The sequence below is a fragment of the Hypanus sabinus genome, chromosome 7 (genome assembly GCF_030144855.1).
Source record: "Hypanus sabinus isolate sHypSab1 chromosome 7, sHypSab1.hap1, whole genome shotgun sequence".
NCBI lineage: Eukaryota > Metazoa > Chordata > Chondrichthyes > Myliobatiformes > Dasyatidae > Hypanus > Hypanus sabinus.
The window spans coordinates 98218659-98233750 of record NC_082712.1 but is presented as its reverse complement, the minus strand read 5'-3'; the positions used below and the strand labels follow the sequence as shown (position 1 = coordinate 98233750).

General features: G+C 66.6%; 1 protein-coding gene across 5 annotated transcripts in view; it reads right to left on the bottom strand.

Moving 5' to 3' along the window:
- The window catches only part of LOC132397039 (PHD finger protein 23-like), a 56038-nt gene extending 41279 nt beyond the window's left edge, over positions 1-14759 (bottom strand). For 2 of the 5 annotated variants that reach the window (XM_059975271.1, XM_059975272.1), the window contains exon 1: positions 14140-14759. In XM_059975271.1, the coding sequence (XP_059831254.1) occupies positions 14140-14167 (28 nt within the window). In that variant the 5' untranslated portion in view covers positions 14168-14759. The remainder of the gene's footprint in view (positions 1-14139) is intronic. The other 3 variants (XM_059975274.1, XM_059975275.1, XM_059975273.1) reach the window with 3 other exon arrangements.
- Positions 14760-15092: the final 333 nt, after the last annotated feature.

The following is a 15092-nucleotide window of genomic DNA, read 5'->3' as shown; positions in this document are numbered from 1 at the left end:
AACTCCCTCCTCTCCACCTCCCCCCCATCTCCCTGCCCTTTCTCGGTTCTATGGGCCTGGGAACGGCCCCGACTCCCTCCTCTCCATCCCCCCCCCCCCATCTCCCTGCTCTTTCTCGGGTCTATGGATCTGGGAACGGCCCCGACTCCCTCCTCTCCACCCCCCCCATCTTCCTGCCCTTCCTCGGGTCTATGGGCCTGGGAACGGCCCCGACTCCCTCCTCTCCACTCCCCCATCTCCCTGCCCTTTCTCGGCTCTATGGGCCTGGGAACGGCCCCGACCCTCATCTCCATCCCCCCCCCCCATCTCCCTGCCCTTTCTCGGGTCTATGGGCCTGGGAACAGCCCCGACTCCCTCCTCTCCACCTCCCCCCCATCTCCCTGCCCTTTCTCGGTTCTATGGGCCTGGGAACGGCCCCGACTCCCTCATCTCCACCCCCACCATCCCCCATCTCCCTGCCCTTTATCGGCTCTATGGGCCTGGGAACGGCCCCGACTCCCTCCTCTCCACCCCCCCCATCTTCCTGCCCTATCTCGGGTCTATGCATCTGGGAACGGCCCCGACTCCCTCATCTCCACCCCCACCATCCCCCATCTCCCTGCCCTTTATCGGCTCTATGGGCCTGGGAACGGCCCCGACTCCCTCCTCTCCACCCCCCCCCCCATCTTCCTGCCCTATCTCGGGTCTATGCATCTGGGAACGGCCCCGACTCCCTCCTCTCCACCCCCCCCCCCATCTCCCTGCCCTTTATCGGGTCTATGGGCCTGAGAACGGCCCCAACTCCCTCCTCTCCACCCCCCCATCTCCCTGCCCTTTCTCGGGTCTATGGGCCTGGGAACAGCCCCGACTCCCTCCTCTCTCCCCCCCACCCCATCTCCCTGCCCTTCCTCGGGTCTATGGGCCTGGGAACGGCCCCGACTCCCTCCTCTCCACTCCCCCATCTCCCTGCCCTTTCTCGGGTATATGGATCTGGGAACGGCCCCGACTCCCTCATCTCCACCCCCCCCATCTCCCTGCCCTTTCTCGGGTCTATGGATCTGGGAACGGCCCCGACTCCCTCCTCTCTCATCCCCCCCCCATCTCCCTGCCCTTTCTCGGGTCTATGGGCCTGGGAACGGCCCCGACTCCCTCCTCTCCATCCCCCCCCCCCATCTCCCTGCCCTTTCTCGGGTCTATGGGCCTGGGAACGGCCCCAACTCCCTCCTCTCCACCCCCCCATCTCCCTGCCCTTTCTCGGGTCTATGGGCCTGGGAACAGCCCCGACTCCCTCCTCTCTCCCCCCCACCCCATCTCCCTGCCCTTCCTCGGGTCTATGGGCCCGGGAACAGCCCCGACTCCCTCCTCTCTCCCCCCCACCCCATCGCCCTGCCCTTCCTCGGGTCTATGGGCCTGGGAACGGCCCCGACTCCCTCATCTCCACCCCCACCATCCCCCATCTCCCTGCCCTTTCTCGGCTCTATGGGCCTGGGAACGGCACCGACTCCCTCCTCTCCACGCCCCCCATCTTCCTGCCCTATCTCGGGTCTATGCATCTGGGAACGGCCCCGACTCCCTCCTCTCCACCCCCCCCCCCCATCTCCCTGCCCTTTATCGGGTCTATGGGCCTGAGAACGGCCCCAACTCCCTCCTCTCCACCCCCCCATCTCCCTGCCCTTTCTTGGGTCTATGGGCCTGGGAACGGCCCCGACTCCCTCCTCTCCATCCCCCCACCTCCCTGCCCTTTCTCGGGTCTATGGGCCTGGGAACAGCCCCGACTCCCTCCTCTCCACCTCCCCCCCATCTCCCTGCCCTTTCTCGGTTCTATGGGCCTGGGAACGGCCCCGACTCCCTCCTCTCCATCCCCCCCCCCCCATCTCCCTGCTCTTTCTCGGGTCTATGGATCTGGGAACGGCCCCGACTCCCTCCTCTCCACCCCCCCCATCTTCCTGCCCTTCCTCGGGTCTATGGGCCTGGGAACGGCCCCGACTCCCTCCTCTCCACTCCCCCATCTCCCTGCCCTTTCTCGGCTCTATGGGCCTGGGAACGGCCCCGACTCCCTCATCTCCATCCCCCCCCCCCATCTCCCTGCCCTTTCTCGGGTCTATGGGCCTGGGAACAGCCCCGACTCCCTCCTCTCCACCTCCCCCCCATCTCCCTGCCCTTTCTCGGTTCTATGGGCCTGGGAACGGCCCCGACTCCCTCATCTCCACCCCCACCATCCCCCATCTCCCTGCCCTTTATCGGCTCTATGGGCCTGGGAACGGCCCCGACTCCCTCCTCTCCACCCCCCCCATCTTCCTGCCCTATCTCGGGTCTATGCATCTGGGAACGGCCCCGACTCCCTCCTCTCCACCCCCCCCCCCCCATCTCCCTGCCCTTTATCGGGTCTATGGGCCTGAGAACGGCCCCAACTCCCTCCTCTCCACCCCCCCATCTCCCTGCCCTTTCTCGGGTCTATGGGCCTGGGAACAGCCCCGACTCCCTCCTCTCTCCCCCCCACCCCATCTCCCTGCCCTTCCTCGGGTCTATGGGCCTGGGAACAGCCCCGACTCCCTCCTCTCTCCCCCCCACCCCATCGCCCTGCCCTTCCTCGGGTCTATGGGCCTGGGAACGGCCCCGACTCCCTCCTCTCCACTCCCCCATCTCCCTGCCCTTTCTCGGCTCTATGGGCCTGGGAACGGCCCCGACTCCCTCATCTCCACCCCCACCATCCCCCATCTCCCTGCCCTTTATCGGCTCTGTGGGCCTGGGAACGGCCCCGACTCCCTCCTCTCCACCCCCCCCCCCATCTTCCTGCCCTATCTCGGGTCTATGCATCTGGGAACGGCCCCGACTCCCTCCTCTCCACCCCCCCCCCCATCTCCCTGCCCTTTATCGGGTCTATGGGCCTGAGAACGGCCCCAACTCCCTCCTCTCCACCCCCCCATCTCCCTGCCCTTTCTCGGGTCTATGGGCCTGGGAACAGCCCCGACTCCCTCCTCTCTCCCCCCCACCCCATCTCCCTGCCCTTCCTCGGGTCTATGGGCCTGGGAACGGCCCCGACTCCCTCATCTCCATCCCCCCCCCCCATCTCCCTGCCCTTTCTCGGGTCTATGGGCCTGGGAACAGCCCCGACTCCCTCCTCTCCACCTCCCCCCCATCTCCCTGCCCTTTCTCGGTTCTATGGGCCTGGGAACGGCCCCGACTCCCTCATCTCCACCCCCACCATCCCCCATCTCCCTGCCCTTTATCGGCTCTATGGGCCTGGGAACGGCCCCGACTCCCTCCTCTCCACCCCCCCCATCTTCCTGCCCTATCTCGGGTCTATGCATCTGGGAACGGCCCCGACTCCCTCATCTCCACCCCCACCATCCCCCATCTCCCTGCCCTTTATCGGCTCTATGGGCCTGGGAACGGCCCCGACTCCCTCCTCTCCACCCCCCCCCCCATCTTCCTGCCCTATCTCGGGTCTATGCATCTGGGAACGGCCCCGACTCCCTCCTCTCCACCCCCCCCCCATCTCCCTGCCCTTTATCGGGTCTATGGGCCTGAGAACGGCCCCAACTCCCTCCTCTCCACCCCCCCATCTCCCTGCCCTTTCTCGGGTCTATGGGCCTGGGAACAGCCCCGACTCCCTCCTCTCTCCCCCCCACCCCATCTCCCTGCCCTTCCTCGGGTCTATGGGCCTGGGAACGGCCCCGACTCCCTCCTCTCCACTCCCCCATCTCCCTGCCCTTTCTCGGGTATATGGATCTGGGAACGGCCCCGACTCCCTCATCTCCACCCCCCCCATCTCCCTGCCCTTTCTCGGGTCTATGGATCTGGGAACGGCCCCGACTCCCTCCTCTCTCATCCCCCCCCCATCTCCCTGCCCTTTCTCGGGTCTATGGGCCTGGGAACGGCCCCGACTCCCTCCTCTCCATCCCCCCCCCCCATCTCCCTGCCCTTTCTCGGGTCTATGGGCCTGGGAACGGCCCCAACTCCCTCCTCTCCACCCCCCCATCTCCCTGCCCTTTCTCGGGTCTATGGGCCTGGGAACAGCCCCGACTCCCTCCTCTCTCCCCCCCACCCCATCTCCCTGCCCTTCCTCGGGTCTATGGGCCCGGGAACAGCCCCGACTCCCTCCTCTCTCCCCCCCACCCCATCGCCCTGCCCTTCCTCGGGTCTATGGGCCTGGGAACGGCCCCGACTCCCTCATCTCCACCCCCACCATCCCCCATCTCCCTGCCCTTTCTCGGCTCTATGGGCCTGGGAACGGCACCGACTCCCTCCTCTCCACCCCCCCCATCTTCCTGCCCTATCTCGGGTCTATGCATCTGGGAACGGCCCCGACTCCCTCCTCTCCACCCCCCCCCCCCCATCTCCCTGCCCTTTATCGGGTCTATGGGCCTGAGAACGGCCCCAACTCCCTCCTCTCCACCCCCCCATCTCCCTGCCCTTTCTTGGGTCTATGGGCCTGGGAACGGCCCCGACTCCCTCCTCTCCATCCCCCCACCTCCCTGCCCTTTCTCGGGTCTATGGGCCTGGGAACAGCCCCGACTCCCTCCTCTCCACCTCCCCCCCATCTCCCTGCCCTTTCTCGGTTCTATGGGCCTGGGAACGGCCCCGACTCCCTCCTCTCCATCCCCCCCCCCCCATCTCCCTGCTCTTTCTCGGGTCTATGGATCTGGGAACGGCCCCGACTCCCTCCTCTCCACCCCCCCCATCTTCCTGCCCTTCCTCGGGTCTATGGGCCTGGGAACGGCCCCGACTCCCTCCTCTCCACTCCCCCATCTCCCTGCCCTTTCTCGGCTCTATGGGCCTGGGAACGGCCCCGACTCCCTCATCTCCATCCCCCCCCCCCATCTCCCTGCCCTTTCTCGGGTCTATGGGCCTGGGAACAGCCCCGACTCCCTCCTCTCCACCTCCCCCCCATCTCCCTGCCCTTTCTCGGTTCTATGGGCCTGGGAACGGCCCCGACTCCCTCATCTCCACCCCCACCATCCCCCATCTCCCTGCCCTTTATCGGCTCTATGGGCCTGGGAACGGCCCCGACTCCCTCCTCTCCACCCCCCCCATCTTCCTGCCCTATCTCGGGTCTATGCATCTGGGAACGGCCCCGACTCCCTCCTCTCCACCCCCCCCCCCATCTCCCTGCCCTTTATCGGGTCTATGGGCCTGAGAACGGCCCCAACTCCCTCCTCTCCACCCCCCCATCTCCCTGCCCTTTCTCGGGTCTATGGGCCTGGGAACAGCCCCGACTCCCTCCACTCTCCCCCCCACCCCATCTCCCTGCCCTTCCTCGGGTCTATGGGCCTGGGAACGGCCCCGACTCCCCTCCTCTCCACTCCCCCATCTCCCTGCCCTTTCTCGGGTATATGGATCTGGGAACGGCCCCGACTCCCTCATCTCCACCCCCCCCATCTCCCTGCCCTTTCTCGGGTCTATGGATCTGGGAACGGCCCCGACTCCCTCCTCTCTCATCCCCCCCCCATCTCCCTGCCCTTTCTCGGGTCTATGGGCCTGGGAACGGCCCCGACTCCCTCCTCTCCATCCCCCCCCCCCATCTCCCTGCCCTTTCTCGGGTCTATGGGCCTGGGAACGGCCCCAACTCCCTCCTCTCCACCCCCCCATCTCCCTGCCCTTTCTCGGGTCTATGGGCCTGGGAACAGCCCCGACTCCCTCCTCTCTCCCCCCCACCCCATCTCCCTGCCCTTCCTCGGGTCTATGGGCCCGGGAACAGCCCCGACTCCCTCCTCTCTCCCCCCCACCCCATCGCCCTGCCCTTCCTCGGGTCTATGGGCCTGGGAATGGCCCCGACTCCCTCATCTCCACCCCCACCATCCCCCATCTCCCTGCCCTTTCTCGGCTCTATGGGCCTGGGAACGGCCCCGACTCCCTCCTCTCCACCCCCCCCATCTTCCTGCCCTATCTCGGGTCTATGCATCTGGGAACGGCCCCGACTCCCTCCTCTCCACCCCCCCCCCATCTCCCTGCCCTTTATCGGGTCTATGGGCCTGAGAACGGCCCCAACTCCCTCCTCTCCACCCCCCCATCTCCCTGCCCTTTCTTGGGTCTATGGGCCTGGGAACAGCCCCGACTCCCTCCTCTCTCCCCCCCACCCCATCTCCCTGCCCTTTCTCGAGTCTATGGGCCTGGGAACGGCCCCGACTCCCTCCTCTCCACTCCCCCATCTCCCTGCCCTTTATCGGCTCTATGGGCCTGGGAACGGCCCCGACTCCCTCCTCTCCACCCCCCCCACCTCCCTGCCCTTTCTCGGGTCTATGGGCCTGGGAACAGCCCCGACTCCCTCATCTCCACCCCCACCATCCCCCATCTCCCTGCCCTTTATCGGCTCTATGGGCCTGGGAACGGCCCCGACTCCCTCCTCTCCACCCCCCCCCCCATCTCCCTGCCCTATCTCGGGTCTATGGGCCTGGGAACGGCCCCGACTCCCTCCTCTCCACTCCCCCATCCCCCTGCCCTTTCTCGGGTCTATGGGCCTGGGAACGGCCCCGACTCCCTCCTCTCCACTCCCCCATCTCCCTGCCCTTTCTCGGGTCTATGGGCCTGGGAACGGCCCCGACTCCCTCATCTCCACCCCCACCATCCCCCATCTCCCTGCCCTTTATCGGCTCTATGGGCCTGGGAACGGCCCCGACTCCCTCCTCTCCACCCCCCCCCCCCCATCTTCCTGCCCTATCTCGGGTCTATGCATCTGGGAACGGCCCCGACTCCCTCCTCTCCACCCCCCCCCCATCTCCCTGCCCTTTATCGGCTCTATGGGCCTGGGAACGGCCCCGACTCCCTCCTCTCCACCCCCCCCCCATCTTCCTGCCCTATCTCGGGTCTATGCATCTGGGAACGGCCCCGACTCCCTCCTCTCCACCCCCCCCCCCCATCTCCCTGCCCTTCCTCGGGTCTATGGGCCTGGGAACGGCCCCGACTCCCTCCTCTCCACTCCCCCATCTCCCTGCCCTTCCTCGGGTCTATGGGCCTGGGAACGGCCCCGACTCCCTCATCTCCACCCCCACCATCCCCCATCTCCCTGCCCTTTATCGGCTCTATGGGCCTGGGAACGGGAACGGCTCCCTCCTCTCCACCCCCCCCCCCATCTCCCTGCCCTATCTCGGGTCTATGGGCCTGGGAACGGCCCCGACTCCCTCCTCTCCACCCCCCCCATCTTCCTGCCCTATCTCGGGTCTATGCATCTGGGAACAGCCCCGACTCCCTCCTCTCCACCCCCCCCCCATCTCCCTGCCCTTTATCGGGTCTATGGGGCTGAGAACGGCCACAACTCCCTCCTCTCCACCCCCCCCATCTCCCTGCCCTTTCTCGGGTCTATGGGCCTGGGAACAGCCCCGACTCCCTCCTCTCCACCCCCCCCATCTCCCTGCCCTTTCTCGGGTCTATGGGCCTGGGAACAGCCCCGACTCCCTCATCTCCACCCCCACCATCCCCCATCTCCCTGCCCTTTATCGGCTCTATGGGCCTGGGAACGGCCCCGACTCCCTCCTCTCCACCCCCCCCCCCCCATCTCCCTGCCCTATCTCGGGTCTATGGGCCTGGGAACGGCCCCAACTCCCTCCTCTCCACCCCCCCCATCTCCCTGCCCTTTCTCGGGTCTATGGGCCTGAGAACGGCCCCAACTCCCTCCTCTCCACCCCCCCCATCTCCCTGCCCTTTCTCGGGTCTATGGGCCTGGGAACAGCCCCGACTCCCTCATCTCCACCCCCACCATCCCCCTGCCCTTTATCGGCTCTATGGGCCTGGGAACGGCCCCGACTCCCTCCTCTCCACCCCCCCCCCCCCATCTCCCTGCCCTATCTCGGGTCTATGGGCCTGGGAACGGCCCCGACTCCCTCCTCTCCACCCCCCCCATCTTCCTGCCCTATCTCGGGTCTATGCATCTGGGAACAGCCCCGACTCCCTCCTCTCCACCCCCCCCCCCCATCTCCCTGCCCTTTATCGGGTCTATGGGCCTGAGAACGGCCCCAACTCCCTCCTCTCCACCCCCCCCATCTCCCTGCCCTTTCTCGGGTCTATGGGCCTGGGAACGGCCCCGACTCCCTCCTCTCTCATCCCCCCCCCATCTCCCTGCCCTTTCTCGGGTCTATGGGCCTGGGAACGGCCCCGACTCCCTCCTCTCCATCCCCCCCCCCATCTCCCTGCCCTTTCTCGGGTCTATGGGCCTGGGAACGGCCCCAACTCCCTCCTCTCCACCCCCCCATCTCCCTGCCCTTTCTCGGGTCTATGGGCCTGGGAACAGCCCCGACTCCCTCCTCTCTCCCCCCCACCCCATCTCCCTGCCCTTCCTCGGGTCTATGGGCCTGGGAACGGCCCCGACTCCCTCCTCTCCACCTCCCCCCCCCATCTCCCTGCCCTTTATCGGGTCTATGGGCCTGGGAACGGCCCCGACTCCCTCCTCTCCACCTCCCCCCCCATCTCCCTGCCCTTTATCGGGTCTATGGGCCTGGGAACGGCCCCGACTCCCTCCTCCCCACCCCCCCCCATCTCCCTGCCCTTTATCGGGTCTCTGGGCCTGGGAACGGCCCCGACTCCCTCCTCATCACCTCCCCCCCCATCTCCCTGCCCTTCCTCGGGTCTATGGGCCTGGGAACGGCCCCGACTCCCTCCTCTCCATCCCCCCCCCCCATCTCCCTGCCCTTTCTCGGGTCTATGGGCCTGGGAACGGCCCCAACTCCCTCCTCTCCACCCCCCCATCTCCCTGCCCTTTCTCGGGTCTATGGGCCTGGGAACAGCCCCGACTCCCTCCTCTCTCCCCCCCACCCCATCTCCCTGCCCTTCCTCGGGTCTATGGGCCCGGGAACAGCCCCGACTCCCTCCTCTCTCCCCCCCACCCCATCGCCCTGCCCTTCCTCGGGTCTATGGGCCTGGGAACGGCCCCGACTCCCTCATCTCCACCCCCACCATCCCCCATCTCCCTGCCCTTTCTCGGCTCTATGGGCCTGGGAACGGCCCCGACTCCCTCCTCTCCACCCCCCCCATCTTCCTGCCCTATCTCGGGTCTATGCATCTGGGAACGGCCCCGACTCCCTCCTCTCCACCCCCCCCCCCCATCTCCCTGCCCTTTATCGGGTCTATGGGCCTGAGAACGGCCCCAACTCCCTCCTCTCCACCCCCCCATCTCCCTGCCCTTTCTTGGGTCTATGGGCCTGGGAACAGCCCCGACTCCCTCCTCTCTCCCCCCCACCCCATCTCCCTGCCCTTTCTCGAGTCTATGGGCCTGGGAACGGCCCCGACTCCCTCCTCTCCACTCCCCCATCTCCCTGCCCTTTATCGGCTCTATGGGCCTGGGAACGGCCCCGACTCCCTCCTCTCCACCCCCCCCACCTCCCTGCCCTTTCTCGGGTCTATGGGCCTGGGAACAGCCCCGACTCCCTCATCTCCACCCCCACCATCCCCCATCTCCCTGCCCTTTATCGGCTCTATGGGCCTGGGAACGGCCCCGACTCCCTCCTCTCCACCCCCCCCCCCCCATCTCCCTGCCCTATCTCGGGTCTATGGGCCTGGGAACGGCCCCGACTCCCTCCTCTCCACTCCCCCATCCCCCTGCCCTTTCTCGGGTCTATGGGCCTGGGAACGGCCCCGACTCCCTCCTCTCCACTCCCCCATCTCCCTGCCCTTTCTCGGGTCTATGGGCCTGGGAACGGCCCCGACTCCCTCATCTCCACCCCCACCATCCCCCATCTCCCTGCCCTTTATCGGCTCTATGGGCCTGGGAACGGCCCCGACTCCCTCCTCTCCACCCCCCCCCCCCATCTTCCTGCCCTATCTCGGGTCTATGCATCTGGGAACGGCCCCGACTCCCTCCTCTCCACCCCCCCCCCCATCTCCCTGCCCTTTATCGGCTCTATGGGCCTGGGAACGGCCCCGACTCCCTCCTCTCCACCCCCCCCCCATCTTCCTGCCCTATCTCGGGTCTATGCATCTGGGAACGGCCCCGACTCCCTCCTCTCCACCCCCCCCCCCCCATCTCCCTGCCCTTCCTCGGGTCTATGGGCCTGGGAACGGCCCCGACTCCCTCCTCTCCACTCCCCCATCTCCCTGCCCTTCCTCGGGTCTATGGGCCTGGGAACGGCCCCGACTCCCTCATCTCCACCCCCACCATCCCCCATCTCCCTGCCCTTTATCGGCTCTATGGGCCTGGGAACGGGAACGGCTCCCTCCTCTCCACCCCCCCCCCCCATCTCCCTGCCCTATCTCGGGTCTATGGGCCTGGGAACGGCCCCGACTCCCTCCTCTCCACCCCCCCCATCTTCCTGCCCTATCTCGGGTCTATGCATCTGGGAACAGCCCCGACTCCCTCCTCTCCACCCCCCCCCATCTCCCTGCCCTTTATCGGGTCTATGGGGCTGAGAACGGCCACAACTCCCTCCTCTCCACCCCCCCCATCTCCCTGCCCTTTCTCGGGTCTATGGGCCTGGGAACAGCCCCGACTCCCTCCTCTCCACCCCCCCCATCTCCCTGCCCTTTCTCGGGTCTATGGGCCTGGGAACAGCCCCGACTCCCTCATCTCCACCCCCACCATCCCCCATCTCCCTGCCCTTTATCGGCTCTATGGGCCTGGGAACGGCCCCGACTCCCTCCTCTCCACCCCCCCCCCCCATCTCCCTGCCCTATCTCGGGTCTATGGGCCTGGGAACGGCCCCAACTCCCTCCTCTCCACCCCCCCCATCTCCCTGCCCTTTCTCGGGTCTATGGGCCTGAGAACGGCCCCAACTCCCTCCTCTCCACCCCCCCCATCTCCCTGCCCTTTCTCGGGTCTATGGGCCTGGGAACAGCCCCGACTCCCTCATCTCCACCCCCACCATCCCCCTGCCCTTTATCGGCTCTATGGGCCTGGGAACGGCCCCGACTCCCTCCTCTCCACCCCCCCCCCCCCATCTCCCTGCCCTATCTCGGGTCTATGGGCCTGGGAACGGCCCCGACTCCCTCCTCTCCACCCCCCCCATCTTCCTGCCCTATCTCGGGTCTATGCATCTGGGAACAGCCCCGACTCCCTCCTCTCCACCCCCCCCCCCATCTCCCTGCCCTTTATCGGGTCTATGGGCCTGAGAACGGCCCCAACTCCCTCCTCTCCACCCCCCCCATCTCCCTGCCCTTTCTCGGGTCTATGGGCCTGGGAACGGCCCCGACTCCCTCCTCTCTCATCCCCCCCCCATCTCCCTGCCCTTTCTCGGGTCTATGGGCCTGGGAACGGCCCCGACTCCCTCCTCTCCATCCCCCCCCCCATCTCCCTGCCCTTTCTCGGGTCTATGGGCCTGGGAACGGCCCCAACTCCCTCCTCTCCACCCCCCCATCTCCCTGCCCTTTCTCGGGTCTATGGGCCTGGGAACAGCCCCGACTCCCTCCTCTCTCCCCCCCACCCCATCTCCCTGCCCTTCCTCGGGTCTATGGGCCTGGGAACGGCCCCGACTCCCTCCTCTCCACCTCCCCCCCCCATCTCCCTGCCCTTTATCGGGTCTATGGGCCTGGGAACGGCCCCGACTCCCTCCTCTCCACCTCCCCCCCCATCTCCCTGCCCTTTATCGGGTCTATGGGCCTGGGAACGGCCCCGACTCCCTCCTCCCCACCCCCCCCCCATCTCCCTGCCCTTTATCGGGTCTCTGGGCCTGGGAACGGCCCCGACTCCCTCCTCATCACCTCCCCCCCCATCTCCCTGCCCTTCCTCGGGTCTATGGGCCTGGGAACGGCCCCGACTCCCTCCTCTCCACTCCCCCATCTCCCTGCCCTTCCTCGGGTCTATGGGCCTGGGAACGGCCCCGACTCCCTCATCTCCACCCCCACCATCCCCCATCTCCCTGCCCTTTATCGGCTCTATGGGCCTGGGAACGGGAACGGCTCCCTCCTCTCCACCCCCCCCCCCCATCTCCCTGCCCTATCTCGGGTCTATGGGCCTGGGAACAGCCCCGACTCCCTCCTCTCTCCCCCCCACCCCATCTCCCTGCCCTTCCTCGGGTCTATGGGCCTGGGAACAGCCCCGACTCCCTCCTCTCTCCCCCCCACCCCATCGCCCTGCCCTTCCTCGGGTCTATGGGCCTGGGAACGGCCCCGACTCCCTCCTCTCCACTCCCCCATCTCCCTGCCCTTTCTCGGCTCTATGGGCCTGGGAACGGCCCCGACTCCCTCATCTCCACCCCCCCCCCATCTCCCTGCCCTTTATCGGGTCTATGGGCCTGGGAACGGCCCCAACTCCCTCCTCTCCACCCCCCCCATCTCCCTGCCCTTTCTCGGGTCTATGGGCCTGAGAACGGCCCCAACTCCCTCCTCTCCACCCCCCCCATCTCCCTGCCCTTTCTCGGGTCTATGGGCCTGGGAACAGCCCCGACTCCCTCATCTCCACCCCCACCATCCCCCATCTCCCTGCCCTTTATCGGCTCTATGGGCCTGGGAACGGCCCCGACTCCCTCCTCTCCACCCCCCCCCCCCCATCTCCCTGCCCTATCTCGGGTCTATGGGCCTGGGAACGGCCCCGACTCCCTCCTCTCCACCCCCCCCATCTTCCTGCCCTATCTCGGGTCTATGCATCTGGGAACAGCCCCGACTCCCTCCTCTCCACCCCCCCCCCCATCTCCCTGCCCTTTATCGGGTCTATGGGCCTGAGAACGGCCCCAACTCCCTCCTCTCCACCCCCCCCATCTCCCTGCCCTTTCTCGGGTCTATGGGCCTGGGAACGGCCCCGACTCCCTCCTCTCTCATCCCCCCCCCATCTCCCTGCCCTTTCTCGGGTCTATGGGCCTGGGAACGGCCCCGACTCCCTCCTCTCCATCCCCCCCCCCATCTCCCTGCCCTTTATCGGGTCTATGGGCCTGGGAACGGCCCCAACTCCCTCCTCTCCACCCCCCCATCTCCCTGCCCTTTCTCGGGTCTATGGGCCTGGGAACAGCCCCGACTCCCTCCTCTCTCCCCCCCACCCCATCTCCCTGCCCTTCCTCGGGTCTATGGGCCTGGGAACGGCCCCGACTCCCTCCTCTCCACCTCCCCCCCCCATCTCCCTGCCCTTTATCGGGTCTATGGGCCTGGGAACGGCCCCGACTCCCTCCTCTCCACCTCCCCCCCCATCTCCCTGCCCTTTATCGGGTCTATGGGCCTGGGAACGGCCCCGACTCCCTCCTCCCCACCCCCCCCCATCTCCCTGCCCTTTATCGGGTCTCTGGGCCTGGGAACGGCCCCGACTCCCTCCTCATCACCTCCCCCCCCATCTCCCTGCCCTTCCTCGGGTCTATGGGCCTGGGAACGGCCCCGACTCCCTCCTCTCCACCTCCCCCCCCATCTCCTTGCCCTTTATCGGGTCTATGGGCCTGGGAACGGCCCCGACTCCCTCCTCTCCACCTCCCCCCCCCATCTCCCTGCTCTTTATCGGGTCTATGGGCCTGGGAACGGCCCCGACTCCCTCCTCCCCACCCCCCCCATCTCCCTGCCCTTTATCGGGTCTATGGGCCTGGGAACGGCCCCGACTCCCTCCTCTCTCCCCCCCACCCCATCTCCCTGCCCTTCCTCGGGTCTATGGGCCTGGGAACAGCCCCGACTCCCTCCTCTCCACCCCCCAATCTCCCTGCCCTTTATCGGGTCTATGGGCCTGGGAACGGCCCCGACTCCCTCATCTCCACCTCCCCCCCCATCTCCCTGCCCTTTATCGGGTCTATGGGCCTGGGAACGGCCCCGACTCCCTCCTCCCCACCCCCCCCCATCTCCCTGCCCTTTATCGGGTCTATGGGCCTGGGAACAGCCCCGACTCCCTCCTCTCTCCCCCCCACCCCATCTCCCTGCCCTTCCTCGGGTCTATGGGCCTGGGAACGGCCCCGACTCCCTCCTCTCCACCCCCCAATCTCCCTGCCCTTTCTCGGGTCTATGGGCCTGGGAACGGCCCCGACTCCCTCCTGTCCACCCCCCCATCTCCCTGCCCTTTTCGGGTCTATGGGCCTGGGAACGGCCCCGACTCCCTCCTCTCCACCCCCCCATCTCCCTGCCCTTTTCGGGTCTATGGGCCTGGGAACGGCCCCGACTCCCTCCTCTCCATCCCCCCCCCATCTCCCTGCCCTCTCTCGGGTCTATGGGCCTGGGAACGGCCCCGACTCCCTCCTCTCCATCCCCCCCCCCATCTCCCTGCCCTTTCTCGGGTCTATGGGCCTGGGAACGGCCCCGACTCCCTCCTCCCCACCCCCCCCCCCACCTCACCTTCTCCACTCTCCGCCATCTTCAGCATCTTCCTCCGCCGCCGCGGTGCCCCGGCCGTCCGTCCGTCGCTGCCACTCAACGGCGGGCCTACCAGGCGAGGGCGAGGCCCAGGCTCCCGCGGCTCGGGACCGGGCCCGTGTCCGGCTGCGCGTGCTCCGCCGCCCCGCTCCCGCCACTCACCGCGGTGACGTCACGCCGCGGCCCGAGCCCCCAGACCACGGAGGGGGACGCTGCTACCGAATCCGTCCAGCAGAGTGGGAATGGCCGAACCCGCACACCTGCTGAATTTCGGGCGATTCAGCCGCACGCCGACCACCCGGCGCCCACCACTTGTTTACTCATGGAGGGGTGTCCCCTCTGCCTGTCAATCAAATGAGACCACGCCCATTCCAGGCAGGCGCGCCAAAGACCGTGCGAGTGGCGGTTACGTGCGTACGTCATGCCCCAGCCGAGAGTTTCCCGCCTGACGTCACGAAAGAGGAGCGATAAGGCCGCCATGTTGGTAATGGAGTCCTGAAGAAGAGTTGGTGCTGCTTGACCTGCTGAATTCATCCTGTATTTTGTGCGTATTGCTCTAGATTTCCAGCATCTGCAGAATCTCCTCGTTTTCATGTTTATTCGTCCCGTTGGGTGCAGTCTTTCATTGATACCTTTGTGATTTTTGGACTTACTTTGTATGTCTACAAGAAAATGTATCTCGGTTGTATATGGTGGCAGATATGTACTTTGATAATAAATTTACTTTGAACTTTTGAACCATCTGCCTAAAAAAACTCCTCACCTCTATTCTAAAGGTATGTCCTGTGCCCTCTGGTCTCAGAGTTCCCCACTATTGGAAACATTGCTAGACTCTCCCCCATCAGATGTAAACGACAGAACAGCTAGTTCATAACATTTGACAAGCATCTAGCCAAGCAATTGAATGAACGATAAGGTTGGGCTGAGGAGACAAG